General features: G+C 42.8%; 1 protein-coding gene across 3 annotated transcripts in view; it reads left to right on the top strand.

Moving 5' to 3' along the window:
• RAB3IP (RAB3A interacting protein) overlaps nucleotides 1–20,384 on the top strand; it is a 50,445-nt gene extending 30,061 nt beyond the window's left edge. For 2 of the 3 annotated variants that reach the window (XM_083699354.1, XM_083699355.1), the window contains exons 2-11: nucleotides 8,110–8,385; nucleotides 8,534–8,795; nucleotides 11,023–11,118; nucleotides 11,728–11,805; nucleotides 14,109–14,312; nucleotides 15,064–15,192; nucleotides 15,688–15,800; nucleotides 17,267–17,366; nucleotides 17,479–17,548; nucleotides 19,951–20,384. In XM_083699354.1, the coding sequence (XP_083555480.1) occupies nucleotides 8,110–8,385; nucleotides 8,534–8,795; nucleotides 11,023–11,118; nucleotides 11,728–11,805; nucleotides 14,109–14,312; nucleotides 15,064–15,192; nucleotides 15,688–15,800; nucleotides 17,267–17,366; nucleotides 17,479–17,548; nucleotides 19,951–20,033 (1,411 nt within the window). In that variant the 3' untranslated portion in view covers nucleotides 20,034–20,384. Of the gene's footprint in view, nucleotides 1–6,772; nucleotides 6,865–8,109; nucleotides 8,386–8,533; nucleotides 8,796–11,022; nucleotides 11,119–11,727; nucleotides 11,806–14,108; nucleotides 14,313–15,063; nucleotides 15,193–15,687; nucleotides 15,801–17,266; nucleotides 17,367–17,478; nucleotides 17,549–19,950 lie in introns of those variants that run through there. The other variant, XM_083699356.1, reaches the window with a different exon arrangement.
• Nucleotides 20,385–23,309: the final 2,925 nt, after the last annotated feature.

Raw genomic sequence — 23,309 nt, 5'->3', positions numbered from 1 at the left:
ACAAAAGTGATTGAATTCACACTTTTTTCAAAATATTCAATTACATGTTATTGCTCTTTCTTCCTTTTTTATTATAAAAAAAATGCATCTGACAGAAATGGGCATTAGAGTTGCAAATAGGATTAGAAACCTCATTCCTTAATGGAAGAACACTGAATGGGATGAATGCAAATTCACTAGTAATGCATATAAGTTTCCACTCAAACAGTTCTCGTATTTTTAAAAAAATAAATGCTCACTTTTATTATACAATGTTTATTAAAATATGTAGTAACCTGGTGCAAATCTGCAGTTGAAACTAGATTATTTTTTAAAAGAATCTCATCGTAAACAGCAAGAGAAGTCAGAAAGCAGCTTTCTGTCTTATGTTGTTATTGTTGATGAAGGTAGTCTCTGGTGATTGGGTGCAAAGGCTAGTGATGGCAGGAATCTGGGGAAACTTCCAGAATCCTCATCAAAGATGTAACTATTCCCTTGCCTCTAACGTTTTTCTTTTTTTAAAAAGTCTACTGATTTGATTATGTCTTGCTTGATTGGGATAAATGAGGTTGTCTTGCAGGCTGTTCATTAAGGGTTTTCATGCAGAGGCCGAATCTAAATGTGGCATTCTGCATTCTGCATAGAGTGGGTGTAAGACGTCTGTGAATCTCAAAATGCCAAAAATAGCCCTAAATTGCAAAAGCCTGCTGGCGAGTCACGTGTGTTTATCAGTTCATGCTGTGTACCTAGCGGAGAATTAATCCTTCATCTATAAATGTGCAATATCTTGAGTTAGCCTTCCCTTCAATGCTGTTGTTTAAGTGAATTGAGGAACCTCTCAGTCTGTTGTCCTACACATACAGGAAAAACACAAATCCTTAGGAATCTGGTGGTGGGCAGAAAGTTGGAAGATGAGCAGGTTCTGTTGGTTCTCTGGAGAAAGGGCCTTCCTGGTGAATCCCCATTTCTTTTGGCCCTGGCTTACCCAACTTTAGCAGCAGTCAGTTGCAGCCCTGGGTGGGAATTATTTAAATTTCCCTTAATGCTCCAGAGTGCCACTTCATTGGGGGAATTGGGGGGAATTAAATGGTACCTAGGACAGCCAGCCAGTGCCGATCAGAGCACTACGTGAGGTGGGGGGAAACCTAAAGTGGGGGGCTAGACAGACATTAGCATTGGACCTTGGCAGGGATTTGGGGTCTCGACAGCTGCCCATGGGCACTGAGTGCTGATGTCTTCCCCTGAAGGGAAGACCATTACTGGAAAGAATGGCAAGATTATGTCTTTATTAGAAGTGGGGAAAAATATTTTAAAATCTGTTTCCCTCCCTATTTTTGATGATACACTAATTTCTGATATGTAAGTTAGCATTCTAATGGACTGGAAAACTGAAATGGTCATTATCTACATTAAAATTCCAATGTATATATTATGTAAGGAATGATGTGGTCATAGACTCTTCCTATTATGCATGTTTAAAATGATTTATATTTTAAGAACTTAAAACTTTGTAAGTTTTATGACTTTAGGATGAGTTTAGGTATGGATTTCTATCTCATACCTTACTGAAGTACCCTCTTAATTAGCTCTGTGTCACATGTGCTTTCGGAAAATGTGGATTGACCCTGTGTTTGCGTGTTGTGTGGTGTTTGGAGAACTGTGTCCATGACTCCAGTGTCTGGTGCTTACCAAGCTAAAGTCCATAATATAATTTATTAGCCACTTACCCAGAAATTGTACAGAGGCCAGTCCAAAGCTTTTTGTATTCAAAGCCTCTTTCCTTTCGTTAGCTTGCAACTTATGACACATGTGACACCGAAACATGTTTTAAGGTCTCCTCAGAGGCTAATGCATTGTGTAAGCAAGCCTTGAGTGCTGATTAAACCATATCACTTTCACCCTGTTTATAGAACTAAAACATAAATAAGCTTTAAATGGTGGTTTGTTTTTTAAAGTGTTTTTACAACTTTCTGTCACTGTTTCACTAGAGATTTAAATATTGGAACTTCCTTGTTTCTTAGATTGTCTTTACACATGAGGCTTAAGCTGGCTTTTCTTTGAGAGCGTAGAACTACTCTGGCAGTAATTTACATAAAATGTCTTATTTGCCATATAATAATGGTGACAAAAGTGTCAAAAAAACCTCAGCGCCTAGGACTTGCCAATCGCATGGTCGGCGGTTCGAATCCCCGCGGCGGGGTGCGCTCCCGTCGTTCGGTCCCAGCGCCTGCCAACCTAGCAGTTCGAAAGCACCCCCGGGTGCAAGTAGATAAATAGGGACCGCTTACCAGCGGGAAGGTAAACGGAGTTTCCGTGTGCAGCTCTGGCTCACCAGATGCAGCTTGTCACGCTGGCCACGTGACCCGGAAGTGTCTGCGGACAGCGCTGTCTCCTGGCCTCTAGAGTGAGATGAGCGCACAACCCTAGAGTCTGTCAAGAGTGGCCCGTATGGGCAGGGGTACCTTTACCTTTACCTTTTAATGGTGACAAAACATGGCATAACTATCTCTATAGAAGTTCTAAGGTCCTTTTTACTTCTGAAATTGGCGTTTCCAACACCATTCAGTGCTTGGTAAGAACACAAAGTTGTTTTGTCTGTTTTACATCCGAATGAGCACAAAACTGGTTCTTGTATTCATTTCTTTGTTACCTGAAAGTGTAAATCACTCCCTCTAATAGCTGGTTTGGCTGGTGAGTGCTGGCAGGATCTTAGCCAAAATGAGGCCACTGAAGCAAGAGAGAATGATTGGCATGGTTCCCAGAAGTACAGAACATATTTGAGAAGAAATACCCTAAGAGCTGCCCCCCCCCACCCAAAAAACCCAGCCTGGCTAAAGCTGAGCATGCTGAGTGGACTCGAAAGGTACAAATGGAAAAGGGGGTGGCATTGAATGGATTGGAGTATCCTGGAAGAGGGCACAACTTGACTGAGCAGGAGTTTTGTTGCTGCTCTCATTTGTACTTGATTAATTCATCTTTTCACAATGAAGACAAGGACACTTCCAGACTAGAGCAATGCCGAATGCTAGGATCAAATTGTGTGTAAATTGGCCAGTTGGGAAGTCATGCTCAACCATAGTTGATCATGGCCGGAACAAGACTTGGGGGCTTGCATGCTCCCCCTCCCTTATCTGTCTCTGGCATGACTATGACGAGGTGATCAAAAGTGTCCATTTTTTGTTACCTATTTGTTGTTATTGTTTAGTCGTATCTGACTCTTTGTGACCCCATGGACCAGAGCACGCCAGGCACTCCTGTTTTCCACTGCCTCCCGCAGTTTGGTCAAACTCATGCTGGTAGCTTAGAGAACACTGTCCAGCCATCTCGTCCTCTGTCGTCCCTTTCTCCTTGTGCCCTCAATCTTTCCCAGCATCAGGGTCTTTTCCAGGGAGTCTTCTCTTCTCATGAGGTGGCCAAAGTATTAGAGCCTCAGCTTCACGATCTGTCCTTCCAGTGAGCACTCAGGGTTGGTTTCCTTCAGAATGGATGCGTTTGATCTTCTTGCAGTCCATGGGACTCTCAAGAGTCTCCTCCAGCACCATAATTCAAAAGCATCAATTCTTCGGCAATCAGCCTTCTTTATGGTCCAGCTCTCAGTTCCATACGTCACTACTGGGAAAACCATAGCTTTAACAATACGGACCTTTGTCGGCAAGGTGATGTCTCTGCTTTTTAAGATGCTGTCTAGGTTTGTCATTGCTCTTAATGATAGCATGTTGCTTTTTTCATTTTTGCTTCTGGAGGTAAAATGAATATCTTAAGATGCCTGTTCCTGGAATTAATCTGCACTACTTGAACCATCCTGCTACAATAGTTTCTGGAGTAATCTCTTCCCTCGCCATTTATTTTTGCTAAAAGTTGAATTCTAAGACAATGCTTAGCTGTAAAATACGAATAGAGGTTTTTTGTTCAATGCTGTCTCTAGAAACATTAAATTATTTACTGTAATTTGTTTACATCCTCTTCAGTGTCAATTACGTGCATTCCAAATCCTTTGTTTGAATGCAGCTGCCTGTCTTGCTAAAAATCCTCAAGCCTCGATATGTGCTTGGCGGGGGAAGGGAGTTCAGGAGTTGCATCAGGTAACAACCAGCTCCCTTGGGGGTTTGGATTACTGACTGTATAAAACAAAGATTTAGCAATGCAATGCCTTGGGAAGCTTTGACCCTCATGATTTTTATATAGTTGTTATTATTAAAGATGTTCATAAGACGATTTTTAGGGATTAAGCCTGGTCAAACACACCAAGTCAAAGTACAACAGATTCTATTGTAAATATTGAGTATTAAAGAAAGGCATGGTATGGTCAGGTTATGTCTTCTGGTTAGCTGTGGACATTCTGAAAATAATTCTGGAAAATCTTCCTATCCAAATTGGGTGTCTTGCTTCGGAAAATGTTCAGATGCCCTAGAACAGAGCTTTCCGAACTGTGTGTCACGGCACATTAGTGTGTCGGCTGCACTGTGTAGGTGTGTCACACAAACACTCTCTTCTCTCCTCCTGGGGCCGGAAAGGGATTAGTTCAACCTCTGTGGTGTGCTAAGTAAAACTGAATTACTGTGTCGCAAAGTGATGTATGTCTAAAAAGTGTTTCACCAACCTGAAAAATTTGGAAAGCTCTGCCCTAGAGAATGATCTAACTTAGAATGTTTGTTTCACTTGTATTTAATAAACAAAGCTAAAAATTTGATACTGCCAAACCTCCCAAAGACCATATTTGTAATTGTCATCCAGTCTTTGCTACTAATGAGCTTATGAAATGAATATCTATCTATCTATCTAGCGTATTTTTCGCCCTATAGGACGCACTTTTCCCTCTCCAAAAATGAAGGGGAAATGTGTGTGCGTCCTATGGAGCGAATGCAGGCTTTCGCTGAAGTCTGGAGAGCGAGGGGGGGTCAGTGCGCACTGACCCCTCTCCCTCTCCAGGCTTCAGGAAGCTCTGCGCAAGTGGTGGGAGACTCAGCTCTCCCACGGCTAGCGGAGAGCTTGCCTGCACCCAGAAGCTTGGGGCGCGCTGAGCTCAGCACGCCCCAAGCTTCGGGCTTTGCGCAGCGCTCCGCTAGCCGTGGGAGAGCTGCGCGACTGCAGATAGCAGCCTGTTCTGGGGGCTGGGGTCGGGGGAAGCTCGGGCTTCCCCCGCCCCAGCCCCGCACCTGGGGGAAAAAAAATAATTCCCCCCCCTTTATTTCCCCCCCCAAAAAACTAGGTGCGTCCTATGGGCCAGTGCGTCCTATGGGGCAAAAAATACGGTATCTATTTTTGGAAAAATAAAAGCACTGAAATTTTTTCTGACCCACACTACTGATTTGATTACACCTTCCCATTTCGAATCTCTGGCACCCTATCTGCATAACCTAGCAATTCTAAAATATGGACACGCTTTTACTCTTGCAAGATTGAATATATTGCCCTCAGCTGTACTTGAGGAATGATTCCAACAGATTCCACATGAAAAACGCTTCTGTCCCTGTGGAGATGGAAGTACCGAATCAATGGCATATGCCCTTCTGGCTTGCACTCTTTATAAAGACTTGAGGAATGAGATTATCACCCCTCTTTTATTGTCCATTCCGGGTCGCCCAACCACTGCCACCATGTCCTTTCTCTTGGCAGATCAAGATGAGCAGGTGACAGCAAAGTTTGCAAGGTTTTTAGCTGGGGCAATCAGAATAAGATCCACTATTTTGACTATTGATTCAAAACCCTAAAATGTATTTTATATAATTGACCTTTTATTTCTATTCTTTGTATATCGCATTCTTGTTTTATTGCTATGGCCGATGGCTGCCGCAAATAAAGATTCAATCATTACAGCAGAGTTAGCCAATTGTTGTTGGTTTATATTTCACCAGCCCCAGCCAGCATTACCAAATGGTAGGGGTGATGGGTGTTGGAGCTCTACAACATCTGGAGGGACCCACATTTGCTGTCCCTACATGACAGCAAGGCTCATACCATTCATGACAGAGGAATGAATTGAATATTTATTACGAGATGGAGAACTCTTTTGAATAGTTCCCTCTAAGCAACAACATGCGTGATACTTGCAGAAACACCGTGATTTTTGAGCTGTTGTGTTTGCAGCAGTTTTGCCTTGCCCAACCATACTTTCAGGATGATCAATTGTCCTGCAGTTTCCAGCTTATATCAGTTCTGTATATTTGATTTGTGATCCATGGAAATTGGGTATGCAATATAGAAAACCACGAGGTTCAGACTTGGTTACAAAAAAGTAATTTGTGTGTCTGTGAACTTTAAAAGAAGCTTTAATTCTCATTTATGTAGGCTGTAAGAAAAAGGGAGAGCACCGTATCCACTGTAGGCAAGAACTGAAAGTGTAGCTATATTTTTCTCCTTGTGTGTTTAAGTCAGGCATCCCCAACCTGCGGCCCTCCAGATGCTTTGGCCTACAACTCCCATGATCCCTAGCTAACAGGACCAGTGGTCAGGGATGATGGGAATTGTAGTCCAAAACATCTGGAGGGCCGAAGGCTGGGGATGCCTGGCTTAAGTTTTATTACTGTCGTATAGAAACTGAGCGTTTAGTTAAGCACAACTGTAGAAGACTACGTTTTTAAAAGGAGGTATTATGCAAGTTTGTGCAAGCTGTATATTCAGGCTTTCTTCTTCCTTACAAAGCAACCATTTGAGATGAGATGGGAGGCGATTTAGTCCTGGACAGAGTGTGTGCCTCTAGAAAACCAGTAGGAATACCAGGAAGTCCCTGTTTACTGCCCAGACTTGGTGGGGGGTTTCTTGGCAGAACACTTTGGCAGTTGGGAGATGAAGCCGCATTCCACAGAAAATTACAGTGTTTCTTTTGTGTGGCTGTTTCTTGGGTTATTTTCTTCGACAGTCAAAAGCAGGAGTACAGTTGTCAGGGTAGCAATTTATCGCATGCCACTTCTGCGTGCAGAATGCAATAGGAGCAAAAATAACATTTTGAATAGAACTAAGCCGCAATATACTTGTGGGGGAAAAAAGGATTAAATGACTGAAATAGATATTAAGCTTTTACCTTCATGTTAGTAAGCAGCAGAATCTCTTTCCTCCCACCCACACCCACGGCAAACACATCTTTTCCATAGTTGGAGCTTTCTCCATTTGTCCTGCATAAAATTATCTGAAAGCTCATAGCTATCATTCAACGGTTCTCCTATTTTTTGTTTAAACCTACCGTCATTCCATGGTATCCTATATGTGTTATTATCCCCTCCTTTTTCTAAACATTTCGGAGCAGCATCTTAACATCATAGTACACTTGAAAGGAAGGGACGCGGGTGGCGCTGTGGGTTAAACCACAGAGCCTAGGACTTGCCAATCAGAAGGTTGGTGGTTCGAATCCCCTTAACGGGGTGAGCTCCTGTTGCTCGGTCCCTGCTCCTGCCAACCTAGCAGTTTGAAAGCACATCAAAGTGCAAGTAGATAAATAGGTACCACTCTGGTGGGAAGGTAAATGGCATTTCCGTGCGCTGCTCTGGTTCACCAGAAGCGGCTTAGTCATGCTGGCCACATTACCCGGAAGCTGTACGCCAGCTTCCTCGGCCAATAAAGCGAGATGAGTGCCGCAACCCCAGAGTCGGCCACAACTGGATCTAACGGTCAGGGGTCCCTTTACCTTTACCCTTGAAAGGTAGGCACCATTAGATTTTACATGTGCATGGGAATGTGAAGCTGGGTTTCCCAGCTGCATGCTTCAGCCACTGCCTCATGCTGATTCCTCACACCGATACATTAGGTCTTCAGCTGTTTTTTTGGACCACAACTCCCATCATCCCTAGCTAGCAAGACCATTGGTGAGGGATGATGGGACTTGTAGTCCAAAAACAGCTGGGGACCCAAGTATGGGAAACACTGCTCTAGAGCAGATATAGGGGTTGTGCTGGGAGGGGAGAGTTTAATTCTGCTTCTAAAAATGCTTGCACTAGTGGAATTCTCTAGTTAGGTACCACCCAATGGCTCAAATGATTTATTTCAGTGGAACTACTAAGTATGACTTAGTTAGATGTCATCCAATGTCGCCATATCTGGCCACACTGTTTGCCTCTCTGTTTCCTAAGGGTCATCTCAGGTAAAAAACAATACAGATGATATAGTGCAGTAATTCAAAAATTATTCTCATTTTAGGACTTCATATGATGAATCTTTTATTATGGCCAACGACACCCTGGAAGGTTTTCATGAAGTGAATCTAGCCTCGCCCACCACTCCAGATCTTCTAGGAGTGTATGAATCTAGTGCTTCTGAGCAAACTACCTCACCCACGGTCATCTACCGGCTTCACACCTCAGCTGTGTGCTCCACGCCAATTCAGCCGACTGCCCTGAACGTCTCTGATCTTCCTACACAACCCGTCTATTCATCTCCTAGGCACCTCAATTGTGCAGAAGCATCAGGTATCAGGTTGGTTGTGAGAATCTTCTCTTGATGATCTAAGCAAGCTTTGTTGCAAGTCACTTTCTGGTGTATGTGTTTGTCTTTTGTTTTTTCATAATAATACTTTATGTGCAGCAGTATACATTGCTAAAATATGTATGCCTTTTTCTTTCAGCATCAGTGTTACAGAAACCATTCCTTGTTCTACCTCGGGACTCCAAGGTGCTTCGTCCAAATATGATAATTCCAGAAAGGCAAGTAGCAATGCCGAGAGAGAATTTTTGCAGGGAGCAACCATAACAGACTCCGCTGAAGGAAGTGACGATGTTTTGGGACTGAGCACAGACAGTCTGTCTCGCCTACGGAGCCCATCGGTTTTGGAAGTCAGAGAAAAGGGCTATGAAAGATTAAAGGAGGAACTTGCTAAAGCTCAGAGGGTAAGATTAATGTATATTGTATGTTTTTTCAGTTCTGTGTAAGTGCAGTTTACTGTTGAGCGCAGAATTCAGCATCCTGAAAATCTTGGCGTTTGTGCAAACTTCCAGACTTCCTTTATTTATTCTCTTAACGTCATTGGTATATTGAAAATTGTTCACAAGGCGGTTAATAAAAATAAAACTTGTAAAATCAGTTGGAAGGAACCCCAAGGGTGAAAGATTTAAAATAGAAGCAGACAGACCTTCACATTTCAGTCTTGATCAAGTGATTTTCCACTCTAACATTCCAGAAGAATAAAAATGTGATTGATTGCCTCTAAAAAGGAGGCAAATAACAAGGCCTATATGGAATAGCCTCTCGTTGGGTGGATTGCAGAATATGCTCTGCTCTTAGCAAAATCTAACCTTGCATCTGAACAAAACATGTGTTTATAGTGGGGAGAGTTAGGACTTCTTATAGAAGACTTTCCATGACCTGGGCCCACTTAATGTTTTATGTTAAAGTACCTTTAACAGGGCCTGGAAACAGTCTAGTAAGTAACAGAGATGCTGTAAGATAGGTGTAATATGACCCCATCAAGTTCATTGCAGTAATTGAGTGTGGAAGGTGCATGGGTGACAGTGGCATGTCTCTGTGATGATGAAGACTGGCTTCAAGCTGCATGGGCAATGTTTGACGGAATCTCAAAGGTTGTGAGATAAAATGTCAATATGAATTTCAGTGGTTCAAGGGAGAGTGTTTCATTGCCCTGTACCCCCTCCCTATGAATAGTAAAGCAATTTAAACTACAAATATTTGCCAATTCAGTGATTTATACAGTACTATCCTTCGGGTACAGCATACTTTAAGTGTTAAAATACATAGTTATGAATAGCCAAAAGGGCATTTTGCAAAGCTATCATTACTCTTTCTTATTTTCTAACAGGCCTCTAAGAACGTGCTGTTAAAAGTCCCCCCCCCTCAATTTTCTTGCTAATTACATAGGCTTATTTAGCCAAGCTTAATCATTCAATCTCTTTTAAAATGAATATTATTTTCACTTCAGTATCCTGATGGTGAGGATGTTGATGTTGTTAAATGTGTATATTGTCCTTCATCTCAGGGCTTTAATTCTGTATCTATAAAATGAACTTAGGTTGACTGATTTTCATTGGAAAAGTGATGCAAGTCTTGGGTTTTCCCTTCACTCATATAAATCACATATGGCCATAGCCTGTGGAGATGCTCTGTACAATGTAGGCATTGATGTCATGAAAGAGAAGGAACAATCCTTCTGCTTGGTTTCTGTTTTCTTGTTTTGGCCAGGTCAGCATTGCTTTAAGCCAAGACTTCTCATGTTCCAATCTTCAAGCTGCTTAGTCCAGAGTAGCCCTAGTCATATAAACAGGGCTCTTTCTAAGGAACAGGCCTTGGAACTGCCTTTTCAGCTCACCTTGCTTTCAAAATGAAACCCTTTGCTACTTTGCAATTTTGCCGAGTTGTTTGTGAGTGAGCTTTGCAAACCTTTGCAAATCTTATCCATCATCCCGAAAGTATCCTGTTACCCTCCTGGAGATATAACTCTTTGTTTTCTGTTCTGTGTGAGCTTGTCAGGCATGTCTTCTAAATATTGGCTGCCCCCTAGCGCTGTATACTTACTAACACTGGCAAATGAAAAGGTGAAGGGATTGTTTCCATTTTGGTTCACTCTTGATGTCTTTGGGGGGAGAGGCAAGGATTGTTTTGCTGCAATTCCTACTTTGCCTGAAAGCATATCATCAAGCTGAAACTACTGGCTATGCACCACTAGCAATTCCCACGAAGAGCTTGTATGGAGCAAGGTTTCTGTTCCAGCAAAAGACAAACAAGGCAACCCATAAGAAGCAGTGGGCCCTGTTTCTTTAGAAAATGTAGAGCACAAGAGCAGAAGGCAGCGATAGCTTCTCCTCTCTTGCCTTGCTATGCCCCATTGCTTCAAGCACTTTTATCTCCAGCACAGCTTGCTTCTGGTATGAGAGCCACGTCAGGAGAAAAGAGCGGAAAGGAACTCAATCTCCCATTCTTGCCTGCATATTCCATTTCATGTAACGCCACTACCCTTTTACACCTGAGCAAAGCAGACACGTGAGTAAAATGCACATGGCTGCTGTATCGTGTCTAGTTTGGTCCAAACATCTCTCTTCTGCTCAGGGTTGGATAAGCCGTAAATTATAACTCTCAAAATCAACACCTGTTTCTTTTTCTTAGGAGCTGAAACTGAAAGATGAAGAATGCGAGAGGCTTTCTAAAGTGCGTGACCAACTCGGACAGGAATTGGAAGAACTTACTGCCAGCCTCTTTGAGGTTTGTTTGGAGACTTTTCTGTGATAACACGCTTTGGATTGAGGTTGCCATTTCAGGATGTACTTGAATGTCTTCCCCCACCCCACCTTCAAAAATGGAAAGTTTGGGAAGTAGTTTATTCTTGTGAGCTCATCTGCTAAAAATGAAGCAAATTTCTTCACCAGTTGAGGTGACAGCAGATTCACCGGCGGGGTGTGTGTGCTCATGCCTGTGAATGCGGTTGTGTAGTCTAAATTGTCCAACCATGCTTCTCCAAATAAATGGCGGGTTTCCTGGGTGGAATAGCAGCTATATTGTTGCCTTTTGAATGGCAATCAGACCTCAAAGTAGCTGTCTCTCCTGATTGGACCTCGGACTCAAACATTATGTTTCCAGCACTTTCCATCGCTTATCTTTAAGGTATGGGCGACTTGCCTGTCGGTGCACTTGAGACTTTTAAAAGCAACGTGAAAAGCAGCTGTGCGGTTGGGTGACTTCAAAACCGTATCCCTGCTATTCTATTCTTTTTAAAGACAGAAAAAGAGCCACATTTCATAGTTTACTGTTTTCATGTGGCAGGAAAACCCATGCAAAAGCATTTATATACCATGCAAATGTTTGTTCTTGTAGGAAGCACACAAAATGGTGAGGGAAGCAAACATAAAGCAGGCGACAGCTGAAAAACAACTGAAAGAAGCACAAGGAAAAGTGAGTTAATGATATCCCTGTGATCCAGAAGGGTTTGTTTTAGTGTGTATGCATTCCTTTCCCCAGCTTTTCACTCACAAAACAGCCTCCTCAGGTTGCCAACTGACCTTTGAACTCTAGGTGTTTTAAAAAAACCCAGTAGTGTCAAGCAAGGAGGTCAGATATGCAAGAACAGGCTAAGGTGGATTGGGACCCACGAGTGGGCCTTGGGCTAGTTTCTGGTGGGCCTCGGTACCAGAGCCTGCCTTGTATATCCTCGTTGTGCCTTAGCTTTGTGGTTGGACCCAGTGCCAGTACCAACCACTCATGCTGAGTAAAAGTAGGCAGGAGACAGATGTTTTGGATGACACAGGAAGGAAAGTCTCCTTTCTAAGGATAAAGGGCCAGAGGGCATGTTGAAGGCAATTAGAAAGTGAGGTGAAAAGTTAAAATTGGCAATATAAAGGAGAATTGATAAGAGTGGAAAGTTGTTGCAGTTAGGAAGAAGTGAACGTGAAAGGACAACAGAGGAGGAGGGAAATTTGAAGGGAGGAGGAATACAAAGAAGAACAGGGGAAGAACTTACAGGAATTGGGCAAAAATACTTTCAGAGGCAAATGTGGGTGGGAAGGGGAGAATATGAAAGAAAAAGTATTTTCCATATAGAGCCCTCTAGATCAGCAAATTCTGCCCCAAATGAGGAGGCTGAGTCACTCTAGCTTAAGGAAAGCTTATACAGTGGTACCTCTGGTTATGAACTTAATTCGTTCTGGAGGTCTGTTCTTAACCCGAAACCGTTCTTAACATGAGGTGTGCTTTCACTAATGGGGTCTTCTGCTGCCGGCATGCAACTTCTGCTGGCATACCAGGCAAAGTTCACAACAAGGAACATCAACTTCCGGGTTAGCGGAGCTCATTACCCAAAGTGTTCGTAAGGAGGACGGTACCTAACCTGAATTTCCGATGCATATGGATTCTTTGCCACAAGGAAAATGCTGTGACATTTTGTAAATTTTTTTTAGTAATTTCCAGAGGGGGATTAGATATCCAGTAGAAAATGATGTCAGTAATTGAGAGCTGGTGGTGTCAGGCTCTGTCTCCATCCGGCACTATTTAGTGATTGTTTGGCCTCGGTGATTCTCATTCATGTAACCTATAGAAATATTTGTACGACAGTTTGAACAAATATATGAGCTAGTTCTTGCCAGAGGTCTAATTTATACTACTCACTTGGAGTTGTGTCATTATTTCCCTTCGTAACTATTCTGCAGTATGTTACAGACTTCTGTTGGAACATTCTTTACTCCTTCAGTCACTAGAGTTCTGTTTTTCTAGTTCAACAGTGAGCTGAGGTGATGGACTCCATTTGTAGCGTACTTAGAGATGAATAATTTCCTCCCCGGTGGACTTTTGTGTTTAGTCTGTTTCCCCTGTATGGCAATGTGAGGAAAACGAAAGAATGACCATGAATGGTAAACTGAAAGATCTGTTGAACAAGAGGCTATACAGTCGATTGCTCTCTTGCTTTTGTGAAAATGACTTTACGTTGTGACTCGGGGGCACACAGGTGCCTTCCTTTCTCCTGGTTTTTAACAAAACAGATCTTTCAAGCAGGTGAAAGGGCAGAGAATGAAACTAATACCTGTGGCCATGCAGCGTTGCTGTTAAAGGCCTCTTACGTGGTGACCCCTAACCTCTGTAGCTAGCCCATTGCTGAGATTTCACCTTCAACTCTGCCAAAAAGGCATCACACAAGTTACTCATGTTCAGAAATGCCCCAGAGTGTTCTTGTCGAATTATCCAAAAGCAAACCCCAAACTAATTCAAATATACAGTCGTACCTCACAAGATGAATGCCTCGTAAGACAAAAAACTCGCAAGACGAAAGAGTTTTTCGTTTTTTTGAGTTGCTTCGCAAGACGAATTTCCCTATGGGCTTGCTTTGTAAGACGAAAACGTCTTGCAAGTTTGATTTTCAATGCATTCCTTTGGGAATCCGTGCTTCGCAAGACGAAAAATTTGCAAGGCGAAAAAACTCGCAGAACGAATTAATTTCGTCTTGCGAGGTACCACTGTACGAAGTCTGCTAATGCAGAGTTCCGAATGGATAAGCTTTCTTCTGGCGTCTTACTGGCGAGTGAAATCCTAGGTCTCCAGGGCTAGGTCCCTTGGTGACTTCAGGTCATTTTGGCTACAAAATACTTTATTCCATGAAGGATTTTGTCACAAATGAGTGACTGTAGTAGAAGCAGCTTTTGCTTGCTTTCCAATCACTTATTTCCAATCAATTATTTGGTCTCTCCTTTTCTTTCGTACGTGTTTAGATTGATGTCCTTCAGGCCGAGGTAGCAGCCCTGAAAACGTTAGTGCTGTCCACTTCGCCGACGTCGCCCACGAAAGAGCTTCAATCTAGCGGAAAGACACCCTTCAAAAAAGGCCATGCGAGGAACAAGAGTACGAGCAGCGCGATGGGGGTCAGCAACCAGGATGTCGCCATGATGCAGCCAATTGTGAAAGACTGCAAAGAGGTATTTCACGTTTGTATGTATTGTAGGTCTGCATCAAAACACCTGCAATGAACTGGTAGAAAGCAATGGCACTTGGAAGCTGCCTTAAGGCAATACCATCCATTGAGGCAATGGAACAAAGCATTTGCATTCCTCTTCCAAAGAACAGTTTGTTAATTCGGCTGCCTAACTGTGGCCAGATCACTCTGTTCCCCCTCAAAAAAGATGTGTACATTTTGCCTAAAGGACTGCCTTCAAGCTCTCTCTTTTGATTCAATTGTTTTTAAATTCAGCTTCCTTACCCCGTTAAACAGGTCTTTAGAATGACCCACAAAGAGAATATTTCTTATCGTTGTGAACTTCATAAAACTGGCTTATATCAGGTGTTCCATGTTTCTTTCCTTTGTGCGCTCAAAGAAAATAAGGCTTGCAAATTTAAAATACCTGCACCCTTATGTGAGTTAGTCTCAAGAGCACGAGCTGAGGTTAAGAAACAAAGGCAGATGTTGGCAGGTAACCAATGCCCTAATTAGTGATTGAACAAGGAGGGAAATATAACCTTTCTGCAACTTGACGCCTATAGCTGTGGTATTAGGGTGTAATCTACCCATGTTAAATATGTGTAAATCAGTGGGACTTAGGGGTTCTTATCACTGTCTGTATAGTCATGTAGATTCTGTATTCAAGGTGATGTGGGTGTCATCTGCAGTATATGACTTTAGTATGAATTTTGGATTCTTCTTTTCATTTTGTTTCATTTTGTTTTTGATAGGCTGACTTAGCTCTGTATAACGAATTCAGATCCTGGAAGGATGATCCCACTATGGACAGGGCATGCCCTTTCCTGGATAAAATCTATCAGGAAGATATCTTTCCGTGTTTGACCTTCTCAAAAAGTGAGGTAACGTTTTGGAACCATATACAGGAACTCGCTTCCTCAGGAGGCGGTGATGGCTACCAGCTTGGATGGCTTTCAAAAGAGGGTTGGACAAATTTGTAGCTATCAATGGCTGTTAACAATGTTGGCTACTACTTTCTGCCTCTATGGTCAGAGCAGAATGCTTCTGAATGCCAATTGCTAGAAAACACAGAATCCTGCTTTGCAGGTTTTTCACAGGCATCCAGTTGCTCGCTGTCCAGAGACTCAGCGTTCAGCTACCTTAGTAAAGAAAAAGTGTTTTATATGGGTTATAACACTGTGACACCAGATGGCGCTGTAGTGTCCCATCTTTCATCAACGGGATTTCCCGTTACGAAGTTTACAGCGTGTTTTCCGAAACGTGTTTTTGATGTGCCTAGGTCCAGCCTAAGTGTGCAGTTGTTTCAGGGTAGCATGCTGTGTATTTAATATCTTTAGGAAATTTCAACAGATCTAAACTCCGTGCTCCATTTTCAGCTGGCGTCAGCCGTCTTGGAAGCTGTGGAAAACAATACCTTAAGCATTGAACCAGTTGGCTTGCAACCTGTTCGATTTGTGAAAGCTTCTGCGGTTGAATGTGGAGGACCAAAGTATGTTCAAACTGGTGGAATCAGATCGTGCAAGAGACATGAAGATGCTATTTCAAAACAATGTCTGCCTGCCTGTCAGAAATGACTGGCATAGGTTTGCTAAAGGCCAGAAATGTCATAGGGTGCTGCAGAAAAGGGCCATAGGGTTTCTTTTCCAAGTGAGCTGTTTTGTGCCAAAGAATCACAATGTGCATGTGCACTCAGGCATAGGTAACATAAATGGCGGGGACGCGGGTGGCGCTGTGGGTAAAACCTCAGTGCCTAGGACTTGCCGATCGTATGGTCGGCAGTTCGAATCCCCACGGCGGGGTGAGCTCCCGTCGTTCAGTCCCAGCTCCTGCCCACCTAGCAGTTCGAAAGCACCCCTAAGTGCAAGTAGATAAATAGGGACCGCTTTCTAGCGGGAAGGTAAACGGCGTTTCCTCGCCAGCTGCAGCTTCATCACGCTGGCCACGTGACCCGGAAGTGTCTTCGGACGGTGCCGGCTCACGGCCTCTTGAGCGAGATGAGCGCGCAACCCTAGAGTTGGACACGACTGGCCCGTACGGGCAGGGGTACCTTTAACATAAATGGCAGCTGCTGTGTGAGCAGTGGGGCAGGCCTTGTCTGGAGTTCCTTTGAGGAAAGTTGGTGTTATGTGTCCTGAGTTCTCAGGCTCAGGATTTAGGGAGGCAGCTGGACCTGGGTGGGGTTCCTCTCCTTAGGAAGGAGCAGGTTTGTACTTTGGGGGGGTGCTCCTCACCTGTCTTGGAGGCTCTTGTGGCCTTAGTGGCTAGGAGTCCCTTTTTCCAGCAACAGTTGGTTCGCCAGCTATGGCCCTTTTTGACAGAAATGACTTCACTAAAATTTTGGAACTGATCACTCAAACGTGATTCATTTTGGTATAATGTAAACATTGCCATGTCACTGCCATAGACTCATGGAATTGGAAGGGACCCAGGCTTTATTAGTGTATTTCTCGCAACTTGACAGTGTACTATAAAGTTAGCATAACATAGTTTTTTCTCTCCCTCTGTAAATACTGCAAGTGCTTATTTATATTGCCACATAATAGCTGAAAGTAGTGATAAGCACAGTCCTTTCAGTTATCTTTAAATATTTGTTGTGTCTTGACTTTGAAATTATAGTTAGCAATATATTCCACAGTTGAGAGTGCTTACTGGATATCCTTACCTCTGCTGTCCACCTGAGGCACATTAAGTGACCGAGAATTTATGGTGGATGTTCTCTCAAGGAGATTTTGGGACTCAATAAGCACGATTGAGGAAGAGAGCGTGAAAGCTGCATGACCACTGTGCGCAACTATCGTTCACGATGTCAAGTGGTGTCTGTAAATCATGGTGTAAAATCAGATTGCAGATTTCTTGTTTAATTGTAGGCAACTGTACCAGATCTCTGTTTTCATGTAGTTTAGATATGTTTCAAAACAACAACAAACAAACAACTTTTCTGTTCCATTCATACAGGAAATGTGCTCTCAGTGGACAAAGTAAAACATGCAAGCATAGAATCAAGTTGGGGGACTCAAGCAACTATTACTATATTTCTCCTTTCTGTAGATATAGGGTAAGTACTGGGGTTCCCTGTGCTTTGTTTGACTCTGCTCATGGAGCAGACAGTTGTGTAATGTGCACAATTAAGTATATTAAATTATAACACTTGCGTCTCTCTTATGCAGATTACATCTGTGTGTAACTTCTTCACATACATTCGGTATATACAGCAGGGGCTTGTGAAGCAGCAAGATGGTAAGTAAAGATCTATGTCTAATGCAAATAGCAAAAATTACTTACTTACTGGTGAACTTATTGTAGGAAGGTTCTGTGTCTACCTGTAGTTGAGACTTTTCTGACCCTAAAGATTGCCTACTTGTTATTGGCAGTAACTCTGGTCTGAGTCTCCATTAATTGAGCAAAGACTTCTACAGCAGCCTTTCCCAAAAGGTTGCCTTCTAGATGCTTGGGACTACAACTCCCATCATAAAATCAACATTGACTGAGCTGATGGGAGTTGGAGTCAGACAACATCAGAAAGGGCCAGAGTTTCCCCATCCCTGTTTTGCAACCTCTAGGGCTAAGCATATACCATATACAGTTGTACCTTGAAGGTCAAATGGAATCTGTTCCGGAAGTCCTTTTCGACTTCCAAAACGTTTGAAAACCAAAGCACGGCTTCTGATTGGCTGCAGGAAACTCCTGCAGCCAATCAGAAGCCCCGTCAGACATTCGGCTTGCAAAAATAGTTCGCAAACCGGAATAGTCACTTCTGGGTTTGTGATGTCCGGGAGCCAAAACGTTCGGGAACTAAGCCATTCGACTTCCAGGGTACAACTGTACTTTGGGAATATGGACAAGAAGCAATACAGCTAGCAAGGAGAAGTCTTCATAACTAAGCCTGAAATAATATAAGATTTAGGAAGTGTCCCGAAAAACAGATTGCAATCCAAATTATAAATTGCCAGGTTATCACTGCATGCCGTGTAACCAGATAATTTTCTCTCCCTATGATTTAAATAACCAGAAAAGAATAATTTTTTTGGAGGGGGGATTCTAACAAATGTTGTAAATTCGGGGACTGCGACACATATGCACACATGATTTATAGTTGTGGTTCAGGGACCACCAACATGGTACGAGTGGGTATAATGGCATCCTTGTCCGGTGCCCACAAATACTCTGAGCCCCTCCCCTCCCCTGCCTCTTGGCCATAAGGTGACATAAGGTACCTTGAAAAGTACATAGCTGAAGGAGGAAGCTGGAAGAGTTGACACCCTTTCCCACTTCCTCTTTCAGCTGTGAATGCTTTCCGAGGCTCAGGTGAATTCTGCTGGATCTGATCTTTGCCCAACTCCCTTCTATCTCTCAGGGGTGCCAGTGGGGGGCGGGGAAAAGTGATTGGAGGTGGGTACTGCTTGCAGCACTTCCTGAAAACTTTTAGGCGCCAACGGGCCTAAAAAGGCTTGGTGGAGTCCTGTTCGAACCAAGTCTGGTAGACTAGTTCGATTCTCCCCTTCCCTCGTGCCCAACCGCATTAAACTGGTAAGAAAACTGAACCCTCGGCAGTTTGATGACAGGTTAGTAGTGTTTCTAATGCAAAATGCATTAGCCAAGCTTTGTAGCAGTGCTCTTGAGCTGCATTATTTTTAAATACTGAATTTTTAGTATCTGGAAACTCAAGACCCTTTCCCTTTTCTTTCTTTCAAAAAAGAAAAGAAAAGAAAAAAGCCCCTGTTCCTGGCGCAGTGGATGATACTTAATGTTAGTATGTTAATGTTTTGGAATGTCTTTGTCTGACTCGTATGACTTCTGCAACCAGTTTGCATTCTGTGAAAGGGAAGGAATAACATGAAAGTATACAAAAGTAGATAAGTATACAAAGCTGGGAGCTTTTAACGAAACTCGTTTCCCCAACATGTCTGCTTTCTTTGTTTTACCTTTTGTTAAAATTTTAAAAGGAAAGCAGTACTAGTAAATCTTAGTAAAATAACGCTAAACATACTACAGTGGTACCTCGGGTTAAGTATTTAATTCGTTCCGGAGGTCCGTTCTTAACCTGAAACTGTTCTTAACCTGAAGCACCGCTTTAGCTAATGGGGCCTCCAGCTGCCACCGCACCACCACTGCGCGATTTCTGTTCTCATCCTGAAGCAAAGTTCTTAACCTGAGGTAATATTTCTGGGTTAGCGGAGTCTGTTACCTGAAGCGTATATAAACCGAGGTACCACTGTAAAGGAAAAACGAAAACAATCACTTCGTGGAAAACCAAGGTAAGTACAAAGCAGAGAGGGAGCCATAAGACAGCAAATGAAAAAAAGAGAATGTTGCTAAGTAGGGTTGGGTGAAAGGGGGCATGGTTTGGACCACACAGTCAAACAAAGTCAGATGTCAGAGGTGTTGCTCAGTGAAGTCATGCTTCACTGGGATAGGTAGCTTCATTTGTTTGTTTATGTGTATGGCAAAAGTCCTCCAAGTGGCAGCAAAGTCCACTGGTTGAGCCTTAAGATAATGAGTTAATTTTTCTGAGACTCCTAAGAACAAAGCTTTCTTACACCAACAGTTCACCATAGTAAACACATGCTTCCATTTCTCTTTTTACAACCAATCTAGCTGCAACTAAAATGTCTTGGGTTTTTTCTTTCTTTCTTGTGCAGTTGATCAGATGTTTTGGGAGGTTATGCAGCTGAGGAAAGAGATGTCGCTGGCAAAACTCGGATATTACAAGGAAGAGCTGTAACTGCTACACTTCTGGTGCTTGCATGCACTTCCATAAATGTACATATCTTCAGAGTGGTTCAGAATCCTTGTCACAACATTGATATTTATTTTGAAAAGGGTCCAACGCTTCTCCTCCTGTGCAAAATGCGCCACATACTCTTGGAGTTCAGCAAGATTATTTTATTTAAGGATGGACATTATTGTTTCGTTTGAAATGAAGGCAAGAGGATATTCAGGTGTACTATAGCGATTGTAACTTTAACAGTTGTGAAACGCAGGTTTGATGCTGTTCAAATATTGTGTACATTTTTGTGTTCTGGAGAGTTTATAATGTAGGATTTCGACTTAATAAAAGTTAACTCAAACTTGAGTCCTGTGGTGTCAAACTTTAAAAGGAGAAGTGCGCATTCTGCAAATTGTGAGGGACATGTTTCTGCACAGATATTCCCATTACTATAGGGAACTTGGCGTTAATAGCTTGGGGTAAATATATATGGCAATACCAACCAAAAACTAGGGCTTTGAAGTAGTAAAGCTGCTTCAAAGTTGGTATCCCAAATTACCCACCTGGTGTCTATGGGATTGGAAATATCTATGTAGGGGTTTTCCTCTGGAGTAAAAAGGTAATGGTAAAGGACCCCTGGATGGTTAAGTCTAGTCAAAGGTGACAATGGGGTTGCGGCGCTCATCTTGCTTTTAGGCCAATGGAGCCGTCGTTTGTCCACAGACAGGTTTCCTGGTCATGTGGCCAGCATGACTAAACAGCTTCTAGTGCAACGGACCACCGTGACGGAAGCCAGAGTGCACAGAAACACCTTTACCTTCCCGCTGTAGCAGTACCTATTTATCTACTTGCACTGGTGTGCTTTCAAACTGCTAGGTTGGCAGGAGCTGGGACAGAGCAACAGGAACTCACTCCGTCGTGGGGATTCGAACCGCCAACCTTCTGATCAGCATGCTCAAGAGGCTCAGTGGTTTAGACCACAGCGCCACCCACATCCTTTGCCTTTTACCTCTGAGTGGAGAACATGAGAAATCCCTTCTGGACATTTAGTCCAACATCCTGTTCTCACAGTGGCCAACCGGATGCCTATAGGAAGCCTGCAAGCAAGGGCTCGGTACGACAGCCCCTCTGTCCACTTGTGGCTCCCAGCAGCTAGTCCTCCAAGTCATCCTACCCTACCCCCAACCTCTTTTTCTGTATTGAATCTTTTACTTTCTTGGTTTATCTTGTATTTTTTCTTATCTTACACCATTCTGTGCCCCACCCCTTTTCCTATATGAGCTTCCAAGGAGTGAAGATTTATGCACCAGTTCTATTTCCTTCCAGAACCTAAATAAAATGCTTGTGCACTTAATGTAAGGTGTACATATCCCAACTATTCAGCGTTTTAAAAAGAAAATAACTCTGACAAATACTAGAGGACCATTTTTCCTTGCCTTGTGTGCCATCTTTTCATGGCATCTGAGCTTTTGGCATATGACTTACCAGGGTATGGCCATAAACATGTTTAAAATACCCCAGAGGCCAAGTCACATAACCACGCTGCTAGTGGCCAGATGCTGCTTTTCACTCAATCTGGATTGTGTAGCTAAACAGGCAATCTGCATATTTTGCACATCTATTCCATCTTTATTTATGGTACTCTGTAATTATCCTTATGATGGGCAGGCCTTTTTGGTAATGTCCATCATCCAAGCTGATCTACAAAAAATCACCAAAGCCCTACTCATTGAGTAGACTCATTCAAATGGATGAACCTGAGTTACATTTATTGATTTTAATGGGTCTACTCTTGAGTAGGAATAGAATACAACTCCACCCCAAGATAGTGTATTAAGCATAACCGTAAGAAGTCGGGGCGTCAAAGATGGACTCCTCCATTGTCTCCCAAGACAGACAGATGCCAGCAACAAGGAGTTTGGGGGCCGCATGCCAATGGTGGGCAGGGCCAGGCGCAAAAGGAGGCAGGAAAATGAGTGTGAGTCTTACCATCTTATAGTAGGCTAGCTCATACGAACATTTGTACAGTCTTCTCTGTCCTCCAGCCAGGTAAGCAAAAAATAGGACCAGAGTTTTGGCGGCACATTCATGCCAGGCCAAAAGGAGGGTAAAAAAAGGAGCTGGTAAGGATTGTGGTCTGGGGAGAGTTCCTGGGACCAGCTAGAGAAGCAGCCAGGAGGGCTGCATTTGGCTCCCTGGTTTGCATTTCCATCCATGGTTCCCCATAGTTCCTCTAGGTGTGCTTCATGGCTTTAAGCTGGAATTGATTCCTTGGAGTTCCCTTCCTCAACAGAGAAGTTTTGCTGTTTTCCTGCCATGAGGGTAAATGGAGAAAGACTATTGCAAAGTTTTATTTGTTTTTCTTTTTTAAAAAACATCTTTATTGAAAGTTCAGAAAGTACATAATTATATGTGCACTAAACATGGTGAGACATAAAAAAGAAAGAACCTGTGTAGAAGGGAAAATAAAGGGGGAGGGGGGGGGAAACCCAAAACTATATTTTACAAGGTGTTTTTATTGTACTTCACCAGATGTTAACCTATTACAGTATTTGTAAGAATGGATTCCAAATATCACTGAACTTGTCCATGGCAAATTGCAAAGTTAAAAGTTATGCTCGTTTTGCAAAAAAGTGCACAGGAATTAAAGCTACCTGAAACTTCATTAACTATTTTACCAAATACAGGTCTGTCTGTCACACACACGGCAAATATATTGGAGGTTTGTGGTACTATACATCAAGTACATAAGAAGTGCAACTATGGGTGGAGAAGAATGAAGTTTGTTCTGCATTTCACTTCCTGGAATATAATTATCCTTCAGGTTTTACGCTTGCTTTGCTATACAGGTGTTGGCTTCAGAAATAACAACAACCCAAATGTCAACTGTATTTTAAGATAAAATACGTCTGGAAATGTATATAGAGATAAAAATGAGCATTTTAAACTTTTATATGGATTTTGTTGTTGTTGTTTAATCAGATTAATGCAGAAATGGGACAAAATGTATTGTAATGTATTGTAACATTCATACCCCAACTTTTCTTCAAAGATCTCACAGTGGCTTACATATTTCTCCCCCTCACAATAAACTCTGTTGGTTAGGTGGAGAGAGAGGGACTGGTTCAAGGTCACCCAGTCAAGTTCATTGCTGAGTGGAGACTTGAACTCGGGTCTCCCAGATCCTAGCTCAACAGTCTAACCATTGTAGCACAGTGGTGTAACAAGCGACAACTCGAACCGTGACTGATCATCAAGAAATGGCTGCATCTTCAGACTAGCTTTTTAAAA

This window comes from Podarcis gaigeae, assembly GCF_964106915.1.
Source record: "Podarcis gaigeae genome assembly, chromosome: 10".
Lineage (NCBI taxonomy): Eukaryota > Metazoa > Chordata > Lepidosauria > Squamata > Lacertidae > Podarcis > Podarcis gaigeae.
The sequence above is the reverse complement of the archived record's forward strand: the minus strand, read 5'-3'. Positions and strand labels throughout refer to the sequence as shown.